This window comes from Pantherophis guttatus, chromosome 7 (assembly GCF_059756535.1).
Source record: "Pantherophis guttatus breed Tessera chromosome 7, ASM5975653v1, whole genome shotgun sequence".
Taxonomy (NCBI): Eukaryota; Metazoa; Chordata; class Lepidosauria; order Squamata; family Colubridae; genus Pantherophis; species Pantherophis guttatus.
In genome coordinates, this window is record NC_142069.1 from 67,060,585 (window position 1) to 67,078,105 (window position 17,521).

The 17,521-nt window shown below is 35.8% G+C and overlaps 1 protein-coding gene across 17 annotated transcripts in view; it reads right to left on the minus strand.

Moving 5' to 3' along the window:
- ANKRD26 (ankyrin repeat domain 26) overlaps nt 1–17,521 on the minus strand; it is a 93,234-nt gene that overhangs the window by 54,974 nt on the left and 20,739 nt on the right. For 10 of the 17 annotated variants that reach the window (XR_015728995.1, XR_015728996.1, XR_009621265.2 and 7 more), the window contains exons 11-22: nt 15,605–15,698; nt 14,814–14,881; nt 14,470–14,572; nt 12,494–12,510; nt 12,318–12,399; nt 12,189–12,233; nt 11,557–11,739; nt 9,240–9,292; nt 6,082–7,017; nt 5,222–5,400; nt 680–808; nt 203–236 (exon numbers count right to left, since the gene is read on the minus strand). Coding sequence is in view for 10 of the 17 variants with exons in the window: in XM_034431041.3 (XP_034286932.1) it covers nt 203–236; nt 680–808; nt 5,222–5,400; nt 6,082–7,017; nt 9,240–9,292; nt 11,557–11,739; nt 12,189–12,233; nt 12,318–12,399; nt 12,494–12,510; nt 14,470–14,572; nt 14,814–14,881; nt 15,605–15,698 (1,923 nt within the window). In the remaining 7 variants the exon portion in view is untranslated. The remainder of the gene's footprint in view (nt 1–202; nt 237–679; nt 809–5,221; nt 5,401–6,081; nt 7,018–9,239; nt 9,293–11,556; nt 11,740–12,188; nt 12,234–12,317; nt 12,400–12,493; nt 12,511–14,469; nt 14,573–14,813; nt 14,882–15,604; nt 15,699–17,521) is intronic. The other 7 variants (XR_015728998.1, XM_087874187.1, XM_034431046.3 and 4 more) reach the window with 2 other exon arrangements.

A 17,521-nucleotide genomic window follows, 5' to 3' on the forward strand; every position in this document is an offset into this window, starting at 1 on the left:
TGTGTCTTATACACCAGTGCGTCTTATAGTCTGAAAAATACGGTAGTTTATGATCATACTGAAAACTCACGATTTATCTATCTTACCAAAGCATCTTAGTATTTAAAGTCAAATCCAAATTGGCTTACTGTGCTTTTCACTTAAAGCTTTAGAAATATGAGTTAAATTGATGGCAACATTTTGCAAGCTTGTTTTATCCTACCTTATTTTTTCTATTCACAGATTTGGCTGGATATCTGAAAATAAGTTTAAAAACTGTATTAAGATTTTAATGTATTTTTATATCAAAATTCTGAAAATTTACAGCTGTTAATTCTAGACCATCCATTCTGAATCTAATGAGTTTAATGGTGCAGCAGAAGGGCAGCCTAGATACCTATGAATCTCAATGGATGTTCCCACTATCAAGCGGACTTCCAGCATGATTCCTTTAAGAAATAAATTGATCAATTTTCTCTTTTTGAAATTCTTTGCAGCATATGTATGATGTCTAGGCTTCCGTTAGGATCAAAAAGTTGATAATGGAAGTTTGGGAGCATAGCTACTGTACAGGAGCACTGAGGATGCACCTCAAGGGTGCATTCTTATAGAATTTTAATAAGTTTTGGCTAGGACTATCACTGGTCTAATTCCAAATCACACAGAACTTTACATTAATTCTAAAAAAAAACTCCCATACCTTTCTTCAAGTGATGCTTCACTCAAACTGCTCTCATCTTGTGGCTGATGTAGATTATTACAAAGCTGTTGACTGACCTTCTGTTTAGAATTCCGCCTTTTATTTTCACTTTTTCTTGTAGCTTTTAAACTGGAGGATTTTTTTCAAAATAAAAATAAAAATAAATAAGTAATTGAACACTACTTTAAAGATAATTTTATTTATGAAAAAGTTAAAATATAAAAATAAAATGAAGACATATTGCTAAGAGTCAAAGAATGGCAAAATTTCTAATCTGACAGCATACTGGATTTAGGAATTCAGAGTTATATGAATAAAGTGTTAATTGTATCAATGTAATGATATATAGCTGTATGATCTGGGAAAAGTCTAAAATGAATCCCCAAAGCATCTATCATAATGCTTCTCAGTAAATTGAAGGCATTTCGGTCCTCACTTGTGCTTAAACTGAAATATTTCTGTATCAGTACATGAATACCATATTTAAAATCAAGTAAGAATCCTGAAGGACAGATAATTATTATTATTTTATTATTATTATATTTTTATTCCATTTATATACATTTAAAACTCAAGGCAGCAAACATACCTAATTTCCTCCTAAATGCCTCCTAATTTCCCCACAACAGCAACCCTCTGAAGTGGAAAGAATGACTGGCCCAAGGTCACCAAACTGGATTTCATGCCTAAAGGAGGCATGGAATTTAGTCTCCTGGTTTTTAGGATAGCATTTTAACCACTATAACCATGGTTATATATGACTGCTCTCTGAGTCAAGTGGTGTTATTGATTGCACTTGCACAGATCAAATTGTCTGACCTCTGCACCCTTAATATGTCCCAACTACCAAGACTGGAATCTAAGGTCACCATCACTCTCATAGCATTCTATAAAGAGTGGAAGATTCCTGTCATTAGAGAGCTTTTACTACCAGGAAAAGAAAAAGCCAGAATAGCCACTACATACATATTAACCAATTACACTCTCAAGTCTTAGGCCTTTCATTTTGAAAATATCTCAAGCAGACATCCCCAGTGGGGATTTGAACTAATTGTGATTATGGTAATAAGCAAAATGAGTGCTTTTCCTAGTTTAGGAAAAGTAGAATGTATAAAGAAGTTTCTGACAAGTCTATAGAAGATGAACAGGATGGAATCCTGTCAATCGTCACAACTCCTAATCTGATCTCCAGTAGAGGTATTGTCAATTTGCAATAGTTTGTTTAGTGACTGTTTCAGAGCCACTGAAAAAAGTGAAGCGAAGTATTTTCAGTCAGACAAAAGATAATTATTTTGTTTTTTATTTTGGTTATTTTAGTTGTTTATTTTAAAAATATAAAATATTGCACCTGATTGATCTTGGCTGACCTCAGAAGCTAAGGAAAGTAGATCCTAGTTAATGCTTGGATGGGAAAATACCTAGGAATCCAAGCACTGCTGGCTATGTAAAGTTAAACAAAAAATCCTGTAAGGTATCAATGATAAACTAAATTGATAACACTAAGAAAATTGTGTGGAAGTAGTGAGAGGAATCAAACGTGTCTTGAGGTTGTCTACACCTTTATTCTAATTGTTCCTTAAAAATTTGAAGAAAGACTATAATGGGTGGAGCATCGGGGGCGGCCCGGGAGTTCATCTCTTCCATGGCAGCCATGGACCTGACCCAGATAATTCAGGGCCTGACTCATGAGGGTGGGCACACCACCAATCTTGTTTTTATCTCAGAACAGTGGCGTGATTATCTCGGTGGGGGAGTACCAGTTATTCATCCCCTGTCATGGACCGATCATTATCTCCTGCGGCTGGGCTTCCAGAATGCCAACACCACCACCACCCTCGCTGGGATGCGGGACCGACCATCTGGTTCCGCCCCAGGTGCCTGATGGACCCGGAGAGGTTCCAGATGGAGCTTGGGACAATACCTCTCTCCCTCTCCCATGCCCCGGTCGAGGCTCTGGTGGATGCCTGGGAAAAGGCGGCCTCCGGGGCACTCGACCATGTCGTGCCTTTGCGGCCTCTGACTCGACGCAGATCCCGGTTGGCTCCTTGGTTCATGGAGAAGCTCCGGGAAATGAAGCGCCGTAGGAGAGGCCTAGAGAGCGGTTGGAGAGCCAGTCGTTTCGAATCTGACCGTTCCCAGTTGAGATCTTTCACACAATCTTATCTGGTGGCGATGGAGGCGGCGAAGCGGGCATACTTCTCCGCCCTCATCGCGTCCACAGATAATCGCCCGGCCGCCTGTTCAGGGTGTCCTGCTCCCTCCTGAATCGGAGGGTGGGGAGGATTCTTTGTGGGGACGTGCCGAGGAGTTGTCAGCATCTGCTGGATAAGATCGCTCAGATTCGGGACGGTCTGGACTCTGACAGTAAGGAGGCAGCTGGTCTTGGGATTTGGGAGGAGTTCGATCCTGTCACCCCTGAGGAAGTGGACAGGATCATGGGAAGGCTGAGTGCCACCACGTGTGTACTGGACCCGTGTCCCTCCTGGCTTATTTATGCAGCCTGAGAGGTGACACGGGATTGGATCCAGGCAGTAATAATGGCATCTTTGGATGAGGGGATCTTCCCCGCCGCCTTGAAGGAGACGGTGGTGAGACCCCTCCTCAAGAAACCTGCCTTGGATCCAACCATACTGGATAACTTTCATCCGGTCTCCAACCTTCGCTTTGTTGCGAAGGTTGTTGAGAGCGTGGTGGCATGGCAGCTCCCGTTGGCCCTGGAGGATACAGATTACCTGGATCCGTACCAATCGGGTTTCAGGCCGGGGTACAGCATGGAGACGGCATTGGTCGCGCTGGTGGATGATCTTTGGAGGGCTCGGGACAGGGGATACTCCTCTGTTCTGGTCCTCTTGGATCTTTCGGCGGCTTTTGATACCATCGACCATGGTATCTTGCTGCAATGGCTCGGGAGGTTGGGAGTGGGAGGCACTGTTCTACGGTGGTTCTCCTCTTATCTCTCGGGCTGTACGCAAGCGGTATTGGCAAGGGGACAGAGGTCGGCTATGAGGCCCCTCACTTGTGGGGTGCCCCAGGGGTCGGTCCTGTTGCCTCTCCTGTTCAACATCTATATGAAGCCGCTTGGGAAGATCATTCATGGTTTTGGGGTGCGGTATCATCAGTACGCTGATGATACCCAGCTTTTTATATCCACCCCAAACCAGCCCAGTGATGCCCTCGACGTGATGTCCCGTTGCCTGGAAGCGGTACGGACCTGGATGGGGAGGAACAAGCTTCGACTCAACCCCACCAAGACTGAATGGCTGTGGGTACCGGCATCTTGGTCCGATCGAGATATTCCATCATTGACCATCAGGGGAGAGGTGTTACCCCCTGTGGATAGGGCTCGCAACTTGGGTGTCCTCCTGGATTCACGGTTGTCTCTGGAAGATCATGTAACGACCGTGACCAGGGGGGCATTTGCCCAGGTCCGCCTTGTGCGCCAGTTGTGCCCTTACTTGGACCAAGATGCCTTACGCACTGTTACTCATGCGCTGGTCACCTCCCGTCTTGACTACTGCAACACTCTCTACCTAGGGCTGCCCTTGAAAACCACTCGAAGGCTTCAGCTGGTGCAGAATGCGGTCGCGCGGGTTGTGATCGGAGCGTCCCGACACTCCCATGTTACACCCCTCCTGCGCGACTTGCATTGGTTACCGGTTGCCCTTCGGGTGAGGTTCAAGGTGCTGGTTATCTCCTACAAAGCCCTTCATGGCCTAGGCCCGGGATATTTGTCGGACCCCCTGCAGCCAGCGACAATTCCCAATCGCCCGGTGCGTTCCCACAGACAGGGCCTCCTCAGGGTGCCGTCGGCCAGTGTCGGCTGGCGACCCCCAGGGGGAGAGCTTTCTCTGTGGGCGCACCCACCCTCTGGAACCAACTTCCTTTGGAGCTCTGGATGGCCCCTGACCTTTGCTCGTTCCGCCGCGATTTGAAGACCTGGTTTTTCCACAGCCTGGACTGATTGGGGGGGGGTGTTCTTAATGAATTTTAAATTGTTTTAAATAGGACTTTTAATTTATATTGTCTTTTAATGAGGAACTGTGCATTTTTACTGTTGTGAGCCGCCCTGAGTCCTTGGAGATAGGGCAGCATATAAATTGCATAATAAATAAATAAATAAATAAATAAATAAATAAATAAATAAATAAATAAATAAATATAAGTTAATGATGAAAAACTTTGGAAGCAAAAGATCTCTGTTTTAGTCATGACACCATGCCATGTTTAGTTATGACTAAAGAAAAGACTTGGACAATATTTTAAGTGATATTATTTCCCAATTGTAGAACATTTAAGGCAATATATTATAATTACAATTACCTAAGAAAACAATGATTTTAAACAATGCTCATCCAGTTAAACTAATGGTCAGTGTTAAGATAACTATTTATGCTTTGGTTATATATGTAATACTGTATGCCTTAAGCAACTGAAAACAACACAATAAAGTTTAAAAGGAAGTTAATACATGGCAACAGTGCATAATAATTAGTCATATCAGTGTATATAAGAGAATCAATTTAATGTTATTACTATACTCACCCTGGAAAAATTGCTTCCTTTTTATCTGCTGGGAAAACACTTTCTGCCGTAATATGCTGGATTTCACTTATTGAATGCTTCTGCTCTATTTTCTCATCATTATTCACAGCCAGCGTTTCAGCATTAGCAATTTTTTTTCCTTCAGATTCCAATTCCTTTTTTATTTTTTCCTCTTCAATCTAAAGCAGTGATATATTGAAATATTATTTTAAGAACAGCAATAAAAATATCAATAAAATTATTTGCTCTATTACAGATTATTTCTTAATCTTTCAGAACAGCTCTAGAAAAGAAAATAATCACTCACTACTATGATTACAAATTAATAATTAGTATGGTCTAATCAGAAATAATGTAAAAATCATATATATTAGTGATAGGAAAAATGCATTAGAAACACACATTTTTATTATAAACAGAACAGATATTATTTTAAAAAGTGATCGACAACAATGTACTGTAAGATAGAAATGTTTCACAGAGCAAAAAGTGTTAGGCAAGCATAAGAAATGGAAAGATCAATTAAAAACCTGTTCAAAAGCCAGTTTCATATCTTGGATCAAATTTATAATTACTATAACAGTGGTGCGGTTCATTTGTTAATGAAGTAGCACCTATGTAAACTTAAGTTTTTGAGTCTTTGTTATGATAGTTGTATCATACTTCAATTTCTGAATGTTCTTAACATAAAAAGGAAATGCATGAAAAAGGTGTAATTTCTTCCCATATTCACATTAGCATTACTATGTGAAGCCAACACAATAAAGGCTTTTTTTATATAGTGCTGAAGAGCTGAAATGAACAGAATGGCTGAAATGCAAGAAAGATGAAAGAATGAAAAGCAGCAGGTACTTCTCTACCTCTTTTTGCAGTTGGTTCTTTTCTTTCTCCAAAGCGAGGAAAGCTGAATGCAGTATTCCTACCTGATTTTTAAATCTTGCAACATCACCTTCTAATTCTTCATCCAGATCTTTTTTTGATATTTGAGGACATACTTGTTTATGATTTTTCGCTTTATTTCCAATTTCAATATCAGTACCTTTAGAACTATTGAAACTGTTATCAAAATGGTATTCAGTTTCTTCACTTGGATTTTTTGTTACACTAATATGTTTATATAAGTTGTTGGGGGTAATTGGTTGATTAGCAACTATAATTTTAAAAACTGTATCTTTTGTAATGTCTTCATGACTTTGCAATGAATATTCAAGACATTTTTCTGAAGCTCTAGTTCCACCTACATTTGCTTTCAGTTGTATAATTGAATTGTTAATCCTTTCTTCACTGATGTTTACTTTTGTTCCATTTGCATTATTAGACAGTGGGTTCTTATTTGTGTTCCAGTCATCAGTATTTAATTCCCTTTCTGCAACAGCAGATCTTACATCTTTAATGTCACCCTTTCCTTGAATATCAATTTTTACGTTTTGTAGATGAAGTAGTATTTCTTCTTTGCCTTCTACTGCACCACAGAAGCCATCTCGTAATGTTGCTTTGCTTGGAGTGCTACTCATTTTCTCATAAACTTTAATTTCACCAAACATCTGTTTTAGTTCTGCTGTAATACTCTTAAAATTTTCCTTGACTTCCTTTTTTTCATTTGCAACCCACATTTTTTCATATTTTTCTTCCCAATGTATTGAATCAAAATGATTGCGATCATTATGTGCTTCTTTGCTATGCATGAGTGCTTCAGTTACATTTTCATCATCAGCATATTCAATTTTAGTCTTGTCAGTCTGTTTTTCGTGTGTTGATTTTTCTACAGAGTTGGATGTGTTTAACAGGCATTTTTCCTTATGCAAGCAAGTATGGATAGAGAAAAATTAACAAACAAAAACCAGTGTGTTAAATTGTGTTTTAAATGTCATAAAGGGTTTGATTTTGAGAACATCTAAATATTTTTGGTTTAGAAAATCTTTTTTTTCCCAAATACTGTGTTTCCCTGAAAATAAGACCCTGTCTTATATTTTTTTGAACCCTGAAATAAGCACTTGGCCTTATTGCCATGCGCTCAAAAGCCTGATTGGGCTTATTATCAGGGGATGTCTTATTTTGGGGAAAACAGGGTATATATTTTTATTAAATACATAATTTAAATGGAGGGTAATTTCATGGCAGTACAGTATAGAATAATTAAACTTAAAACAGCTTTCATTTTTTTTTGTCATGGCATATTCATAATTAATAGCTTGTCAATCCTAACTAGCAGCATCCCTCTAATTGGGCAGTTGGAAAAAAACAGTCATATTCTCCACTACCTATGGAGGTCATGATCTTCAAATCAATAAGCATTCTACATATCTGGCATCCTCTTCAGGATAGGAGTGTCCAATAATATGTAGTCTCTTTTCAACTCAGTCAATATCTCACTGATGACCCTCCCAAATTGAACACAATCCCGTTCAAAATGTCTAGAAGTGGTACCAACTGCTAGAACTTTGTGAAAGTCATATTTTGCAACTGCTGAACATATATCTCATAGAAATTTTATTAAATTTATGTTTAAATGTTATTTTTATATGACCTATCAAGTACATGTTATTAATTTTTGCCAGTGTACAACAAAACCGTTATCACCAATATAGACTATAAATACCAAGCATAATCATGTGTCATAATCATTACTGATGAAAAGGACCATAATCCTACCATATCTTTAAATACAGATGCAAATAAAAATTCTAATTTGAGTTGGAATAAGGTACAGCACATCTGAGATGGAGGTAAAAAGATACTCCAGAGAATGGGTGACCAAAAAAAAATAATTTTTCAAAGCTGATATTAAATTAATGTCCACAGTAGTGACACAATCAAGCAGGAGCAATGATGGTTGAATATGCCAGGCAGGTCTTTGTGAGAGAAAATTTTCTCTCAAGTATCACTATCAAGTATCAATGCACTTAGGTTATTTAAATTCTTGAATTTGAAATGTTAATTTCCAATTCTAGACTGGTATCAAATTGACAGTGTACTTCTTTTAGCAGCACAATAAAGCACAACTCAATCTAATATAATTTCATAGTATTGCTAAAACCTTACAAGATCCCAATTTCATAATTCCGTTGTTCTGCTGCTGGAGGAATTAATTCAGTTGAGTTGCAGAGAAAAGTAACCCCATGGAAACAGGTCCAGTGGAAAATTTAATCTGCAAGCTAAAATCTGCCTGGTTTAAGTAGGGTAGGTTTTAGGTCAAGTAACTAACAGTTCTTTCCAGGAACATCTTTATGAATAAAGCTCCCAGAGGTATCTGTTAGCTGAAGAATAGGTGTGTATGATTAAAAACATACTATTGATTCGAATAGTTTCTATAATTTCCAAGCAGGTAACATTTCATCAATCTTTCCTAATTTGAATACACTTCAGATGTATAGACTTCCACTCTTAGGCTTCTCACAAATTCCCCATTGCTGAGGAGCCTAAGAATTAAGTCCATGAATTTGGAATGTTAAGACTGAGGAAGGCCACCTATCATGCCAAGAAGGAATCTTTAATATTAAAATTGGGTGTGGATAGACAAAGGACAGAAGTATTATCTTATACTTATTTGTATAATAAATGTTATTTGTTTTTATCTAATGAATCATAGATTGGAAAAAATTATATTAGAATAAGAAAATTAAAACTATGTGCTTTGGCAACAAGATGTATGTCAGGAAACATATAAGAAAGTAGTATGTCTAATACTACAGGGTTTAATATACAGGGAATCATATAAATAAGGATTAAAGCTCTATTACTCTATCTATAAATTTAATTACTACACAGAAGCAGACATCCCTTCCGATACCATTTTTGTCCCAAAAGCAGAGCTTTTAGTTTTTCCTTTACATATACATCATTGAGCATTCCATAATCCACAACTACAGAATAAAAAGTTAATGATATAGGATTAATATTCTTTCATTTCATTTTAATGATAACTATTAAATGTGTCTTAGTTTCAGAAATGTTAAAATTTGTTTCAGCCACATAATACAAAGAAATACCAATATTTAAATGAACACTGCATACATACCTTGCTTTTACTTTTAAATTCTTTGATAGTTTTGTGTTCAATATATTGCTGACCTATAATAAAATGTTGAATAACATACTTGTAATTATTATAATTTGTTAGTTGATTTGTACTCTAAAAACCTTTCCAAAATGTTTGACTTAAAATGAGATTGTATATAGATAAACATTGTTTCACAGTGAAGGTGCATTTTGCATATGATCAAATAAAAAATTCCCAGTATAAGCAAGTGAACCTAGCATATAAAGAATAAAGTTCTTTATTTACAGCTCAATCGTGCTTATCTGTTAATTTCCTACTCAAATTTGTTTTACACAGCATTAAAAAATACAGAGGTGGATTAACTTTTGGCATGTGTCTAAAATCTAGTATAATTTATTTTTGCCTAATTCTGCAGTTCCATGCTGTCCTCATATACCTTGAGTAGATGGTATATATTCATAAGATACGAGTAGCTTCTCATGCATACAGTACATTCAGAAAGTATTCAGACCCCCTTCACTTTTATCAATTTTGTTATTCTGCAGCCTGATTCTACAGTTGTTGAAATTCATTTTTTTCTTCATTAATCTACATTCAGTACCCCATAAAGACAAAGTGAAAACAGAATTTTAGAAATGTCTCTAAATTTATTAAAAAGAAAAAAACCTGAAATATCACATTGGCATTAGTATCCAGATCCTTTGCAACAATGCATGAAACACATTAGCTCTGGTGCCTCCCATTTCTCTTGATCGTTGCTGACGTTTCTACACCTTCATTGGAGTTGACTATGGTAAATTAAATTGATTGGACATGATTTGGAAAGGCACACACCTCTCTATTAAAGGCCTCACAGCTGACAAAGCATACTGTAGCAGAGCAAAACCATGAGGTCAAAGGAACTGCCTGCAGAGCTCAGAGACAGGCTTATTGCAGGGCACAGATCTGGGGAAGGCTACAATAAAATTTCTGCTGCACTGAAGGTTCCTAAGAGCACAGTGGCCTCAATCATTCTCAAATTGAAGATGTCTGGCACAACCAGGACTCTTCCAAGTGCTGGTCCTCTGGTCAAACTGAGCAATTGGGAGATAAAAGCCTTAGTAAGAGAAGTAACTATGAACCCGATGGTTACTCTGACTGAGCTCCAGAGATCCTATGTGGAGATGGACAGAGTTCCAAAAGGACAACCATCATTGCAGCCCTCCACCAAACTAGGCTTTTTGGCACAGTGGCTAGACAGAAACCTCTCAATGCATAACACATGAAAACCCACTTGGGAGTTTGCAAAAAAGCACCTGAAGGACTGTGAGGAACAAGAGTCTCTGTTCTGATAAAACCAAGATTGAATTGTTTGGCCTCAATTCTAAACAATATGTCTGGAAGAAACCAGGCACTGCTCATCACCTGCCCAATACCATCCCAACAGTGAAGCATGGTGGTAGCATCATGCTGTGGGGGTGTTTTTCAGTAGCAAGGACTGGAAGACTGGTCAGGGTTAACGGAAACCTGAATGGAGCAAAATACAGGAATATCCTCAATGAAAACCTATTCCACAGTGCTCAGGACCTCAGACTGGGCCAAAGCTTCACTTTCCAACATGACAATGACCCTAAGCACACAAGGAAAACACAGGGGACAACTCTGTGAATGTCCTGGAGTGGCCCAGCCAGAGCCCTGACTTGAACCCTATTGAACATCTCTGGAAGGACTTGAAAATGGCTGTCCACTGACGGTCACCATCCAACCTGACTAAGCTTGAGAGGGTTTGCAAGGAAGAATGGCAGAAAATCCCCCAATTAAGGTGTACAAAGCACTTAAACTTTTATTGAAATTATTTCAAATACAAATATTTTGCCTCTAGATTTTAACTATGCAATCTGATCGGTGCTAGGTTATCCACTATGGAATGAAGAAACAAATGACTGAATCCACTGTTGAATTCTACCCAAGAAAGGACATAGTGCTTTATCTGTTTTTCCTTCCAGCTACTACTGCCTGTGGATTTATTAATGGAATATAAGAAGGAAAAAAATTTAAAAATGTCATCCTCTATCTGCAGCCAATGGAAGGCTTTATTAGATTTCAATCTTCTCTTGGAAGGAAAGGACTTCTTTTCTACAGAAAAAAAACCAACAACAACCTTGCCTTTTAATTAACAAAGCAGTATAATAAACTATCATTCTGAGTCACTTCGGGATGTCAGAATGTTTCCAGCAGAAGAGTGGAAGAAACAATGAATTATTTGTTTTGGATCAGGGTTATTTAAATTGGGATCAGAATTATTCTCCTTCCTCCCGCAGAAAACTTTGATTTTATTAAAAATGACATCAGCTACCTTTCGAAGAAATTATGTTTTGAGTATCTGAGTCTTCCTTCACAGGCATGGAGATTTCAGGTGTAACATTTGTTTCTATTAATTGATGTGGAGATACCTGATCTTCCAACATAAACATGTCAGCTGGTTTAACACATGGAGAGCTTTTAAGAGAAACACTGGTAGAATCCCAGTCAGATGTATCTAAAAACAAAAAAATATTAAAAAAAGATCAAAGTAGTAAATACAACAACATACAATAGTTTAGCAAATGTTAATCGAATGTATTTTGAAATCAAGTAATACAAAGATTTATTAGGTTGCTAATATTAACAATAAAAAAGTCTATGGCTGAAACATTCCTACATCTGTAATATATCAGCATTTGGTTCTTAAAATACTGATAGGTACTAGAAACTATTTTGACTTAACCATTACATTTATTTATGCACATCCCAAATGAAAAGAATTTAATCTTCAATCTTCCATAGTTTAACAGAAAAGTACAAGTACATGTCTTTTTTTTAGAGTATACAACATTTAGTTTCATAAGCAAAATTTAATTTTAATTGTTTTTGCAATACATGGCAAAATCTGATGTGCTTAAATACTTTCAAATGTATGATACATAAATATGCATAGTGTTTGAGGACCTTCAATATCATCTGCTTCATCCAAACCAAGTTCTTCCATTAAATCTGAAAGAAATTAATGATATTAGAATATAAAATATGCAATAATATGTATGATATAATATTTTAAACCCCATATAATGTAGTTACCTGATTTTTGCTTTTCTATGATTGCCTTCTTTAGAACAGGAGCAGGAGATTCACATACTAAGTTTTCTTTTGAGATCTTTTGCTATAAAGATAATTCAGCGAAGAATGAAATAAGATACCACAATGTAGTCATAAAAATAGTTAAATAAAGTTCATGTAACAAAAGTAGTACTAACCTGCAAACCTGGTTTTCCTAGGGAAAAAAAGGGGAAACAAGTTACCTAGATAAGGTATTGCAACTTTTAAATTTATGTGAATCCCACTCTTGTATTACAAGTATAATACAATATTTATTTGTTACAAATATAACAAACAAAACTTCTAGGAAGAAATGACGAATTGGAGACAGCTCCCAAAAAGCAGAGCCAATAACTGGAGCATAATGAAGAGCTGGCAAGTAGACCGGCTCTTTGTAAGTCCTGCCCAGACAAAGAGGAGACTTGACATTGTCCCCAGGTGCTTTAGACAGTTGCTTCTCGCAAGACAGCCCCTCTTTGGCAGGTCTAGAGCTGTGGGAGACAAGGTAATAATCAACTTGCTCAAACAGCAGTAAGTGCCTTTAAAAGGAACCGGGCTGACATACTTCCTATTCTAATCACTTTCAAAATTGCTTGTTAACTGCTTTTTGGCTATTAAGAACCTTTGGATCAACATGTTTTACAGCACCAGGTGAGGTTTTTTTCCAATTCTCAGTAAAACAAAATTTAAATATGAAGTTAAGGATTTTAGTTTTTTGTGGAATATAAATAACAAAAGATTAAAACTTTGATTTTAGAAAATTACAAATGGACTAAGGGGCCAGATAAATTTGAAATAAGGCTTTCAAATTAATTATAAGAATATTTTCCATAAGAGAATGTGCCGAGATGGACAAACTCACTAAAGAAATCCAAGAAAAGGAAGAATCTGAATACTATCTGGTTTGGCAAAAGTGGTATCAATGGCTAGAGAAAAGGAAAACCAAATAAAAAGATGATCCTAAAAGATTTGAACCAAATGTGTACCAAGGAAATACAACAGTTACAACAAAACTTCAAATAATATCGTTATATAAGGTGAGATGTAGGAATATATATTGAGAAATACAATTTACTGATGTATTTTCTTAAGAAATAAGATATTATGTTTAAATGTTGCATATGTTGTGTATTGTCTTATTTTGTACTTGTTCGTGTTCTTTTTTCTTTTTCTGTGTGTGTATGTTTTTAATTCAATAAAAAATTACAAAAATTTTTAAAAAAGAATATTTTCCATAAGAAAATCCTTTTGATTAAAAAAAAATATTAAGACAAGATTTCAAAATTGGATGCCAGCGGGAACTTTAAGGAACTAAAGATTATAATTAAAGAAGAAGAAACTTGACTTGCTAAAACAGTGTGAAACAAAATATTTTAACACTGGATGTATTGAAAGTTATTTCTGAACAATGGGAAAAGATGTTATACTGGAAATACAAAACAATGGCTGATGTCATAATAAAAGTAAAGGTAAAGGTATACAGAGATAACAAATCAAGGGAGTAACTTGGATAATTTTCCTATATTGGATTTACAAAAGAGGGTTCTTAAAGTTTTGAAGAATGAAAAAATGAAAATAAATCAACTTCATTGACAACATTTGAAGGAACTAAAGATCAAGGTTGTTAGAAACAAAAGTAATGAATATAAACGTGTTTTAATCAATCAAGATTAAAATAGATATGTTATTTATGGTAACCATTACTAGACTGTTGCTGACACCAGGAATAAAATGATTAGGTGTTATATGTTTGTTTATAGATAAGAAATAGAATGTGGGAAGAACATGTCATTTGTTGTATTTTAAGAGGAGATAACTTATTAAAATTGTTTGTACTTGTGATAATTCTTTATATTTTTCTTTTCTTTTTCTTTACTTTATTCTTTCTCCTTTTCTATTTTTTCTTGCCTGCGCCCTTCTTTGTATTCTTTGTTAGATATTTCATAGGATTATTGTAGGAGGAAAATATATAATTATAACCTGTAAATATATATAAATCCACCCTCCTACCAAACAGCCCCCCCCACACACAACCTTTAGCCACTCCATTATATTTTTCATATCTAAATGACTGAAAAACATTTAAAATATTTATGTATGTTGATATAAAAAGGATAATTTATGATGAATTTACCATTAAATGGTTCTTCTATAATACTGTGCATGTGTATTCCAGTTTTGGCAGGAGATGTAGGCAAAGAACTAATAGTTGGCTTCCTGGGGCTTTCTGAAGTATACTATTGGAAACACACATACGTGAGAAACATACATACAACTATAATCATACCCATTTTGTTTATCTTTCTTTTTGTAGAAAAAGAAAGATATTCCTGAACATATTATGAAAGCTTTTAATTACAGAGAACATAAACACTAGAAGCTAAAACTGATTAATACGAGAAACAATAAATCAAATCAGATTTTAAAATGGAGGTATTTCTTTGAAGTCATAGAGCACAGAAAATTTTAAAAACCTACTTCTGAATCCCATGGAGATTCTGTACACTTCTCCTCTTCATCTTTGTCCTCAACTGAAGTTGATTTAGCTATAAAATAAAATAGTAAATTCTTTACAAAATACTCAAGTGTTCATTATTGAAAAATTGATTGTGGCAATTCAGATTTGAAAAGTATTGCCACGCACTATTCATTCCTCCACCTCCGTGTTTGATTGGTTCTGCCAATTTATCATTCCTCAGTCCTATTATTGTATAACACCTTGATAAGGCAAGACAAAAGAGTTAACTAGATTATAGGGCAATTATTAAATTTAAATAAGTAAATACTTTTCATAGCTGCATTCTGACATTACCTACGCACACTACTTTTACTGAAATATTGCTGAGACGCCAAAGCAAAATTAATTGAATCTTCTTGGTCAGCCCCCAAATTAAAAAAAAAGTTGTTTTCAGAAAAGAAAACAACCTTCTCCTTACAGAGATTTTCAGAAACCAGCCACTGAAGTTTTTAAACATGAAAACTGAAATATAACACTTTAAAGAATGACAGCATCCCAATAGATGTCCAGTTCATAATAAATCACTTATTTACAAATAGGCTATTTCCAGAAACAATTTTGTTTATATATTTTAATCTTATAATATTAAACTATATTAAAATTCATGGCAATAACCAATTAATTATTGGTTTCATGAATTTTAGTTATTAAACTATTAGCTTAATGAAACTATGATGCATAAATATGAGAAGTGACTTTATTATTGCTAATTTGCATGTGATGCAGACTAGTTAATAACTAAAACTTATACCTTTTGGTGAGATATTCCAAGACTGCCTACAAACAATACTTTTTTTATTGGCAATATCCTGTTCACCACCTTCTTCATCTTTTGAAGGTTTCTCCTAACAGAAAGAACAACATTCAGTCTTTATTGTATATAGCAATTGGAAATTGTAATGTTCTGTTATTACTTTAAGGAAGTCTTTAGAATTTATGACTAAAATTTTAATCTATGTGATTTTATCAGGGAGTCATAAACTGTCTGGGATATTGCCAAGAATATATATTCACATATGTACTGTAAGCAATAAACTAGAGCAGTGATCTAGGACTCTCCCAGGAATTAAAAAAAATCAAAATTATTTGGCAGCCTATGCTGAAAAATACAATATTAAAATTCCATCAAATAATCATGAGAAGGAAATGCATCAATTTTAATTTTTAATATGATAAATATTGATATATATAATCCATCCAAACAAAAGCTCTTTTGGGGACCTCCATAATTTTTAAAAGTGGGAAAGAGCCCTGAGAGAAAAAAGTTTAAGAAACACTGAACTAAAGTATCTTCAGTGTAATGTAAAATGTGACATTTTATAATACTAGAAAAGCTGAACATTTATCTAAAATTACCAAGACCATAAATTATACATTTTCACTATGTATACTTATTATTTATTTGTTAAATATATTATGCATAGTTATTATTACCATTAACAAATAGTGGTTATTATTACCATCATTTTATTAATCAATAAAATAAAAAACAATTCTTAATCAAATTAACCTATAAATATACATAACTGTGTTATAGTATGAATCTGTATGCCTTATTTTTTTTGTACCATCTTCCAAACAATTTACAATTAAAAGACAAACTAACAATTATAAAATTAATTTTGAGAAAAAAATTAGAAGCCATTCTTAAAGACTGGGTATGCAATCTGGGGATGTGTGTAAGTGCACTAAGGTGCCTATTGTCCCTGTCGCATTTTAGTTTTTTTCATTTTGTTTGTTCAAATTTGTAATTTTGTTTGATAAATGAATGAATGAATAGGTAAGTAAAAAATAGTGGCTATTCTAGCTATAAGTAATTTTGGCTTCATAGAAAATCAACATCTTGAATTGTATATAGAACTATTAAGCCAGTTGGGTATTTTTAATTCATCTGAATATTATCAAATCTATGAATTAATCTGGATTCTGTGCTCTAAATCAGCGGTCCCCAACCTTTCCATCTTGGTGGCCTGCCCTGACATGGGAGAAGGGACGTAGGAGTGGCAGGCACGTGCGTAGTTCCACTTGTGCAAGCAGAGCGCATGCATGCCCTCTCCTCACGCAAATGGAGATCAAGCATGAGTGAAGGGTCCTTGCACTCATATGCGAAGCTCCACTCGCAGCTGATAATTGCGCTTGGGAATGAAGCTCCGCTCATGTGAGTGGAGACTCCTTGAGTGGAGGGTCTTTGCGCTTGCGAAGTTCTACTCCCACTTCATGTGCGAGCACAAGCACCCTCTGCTAGTTCGAATGGAGCTTCGTGTGCACTTGCCCACCACTTGTGCGAGTGGAGCTTCACGCACACATGCTTGCCCATTTCTCCCACGGTCAGGTTTCGAACAGACTGCGGCCCAAGGGTTGGGGACCCCTGCTCTAAATGATTTGGAATGGATGTTATTTCTCCTGTGCCATTAAAATATCATTAATGGACAAGCTTGTTAAAGCAGTTTTTTATTTATGAACTCTTTGCCTTTGCAATAGATTCACTTACTTTCAAATCAGATTGGAAAGTTTTCAGATGTTCATCCTCACTATATTTATATATTGCTGGCTCATATATTGCTTCTTCCAGTTTTTTTGAATCCACACATTCCTTTTTTCCAGAGATCTGATATCCTGCAAAATCAGGATTCCTAATATTCTGTTGTGTACTTGTATTTTTTCTGAG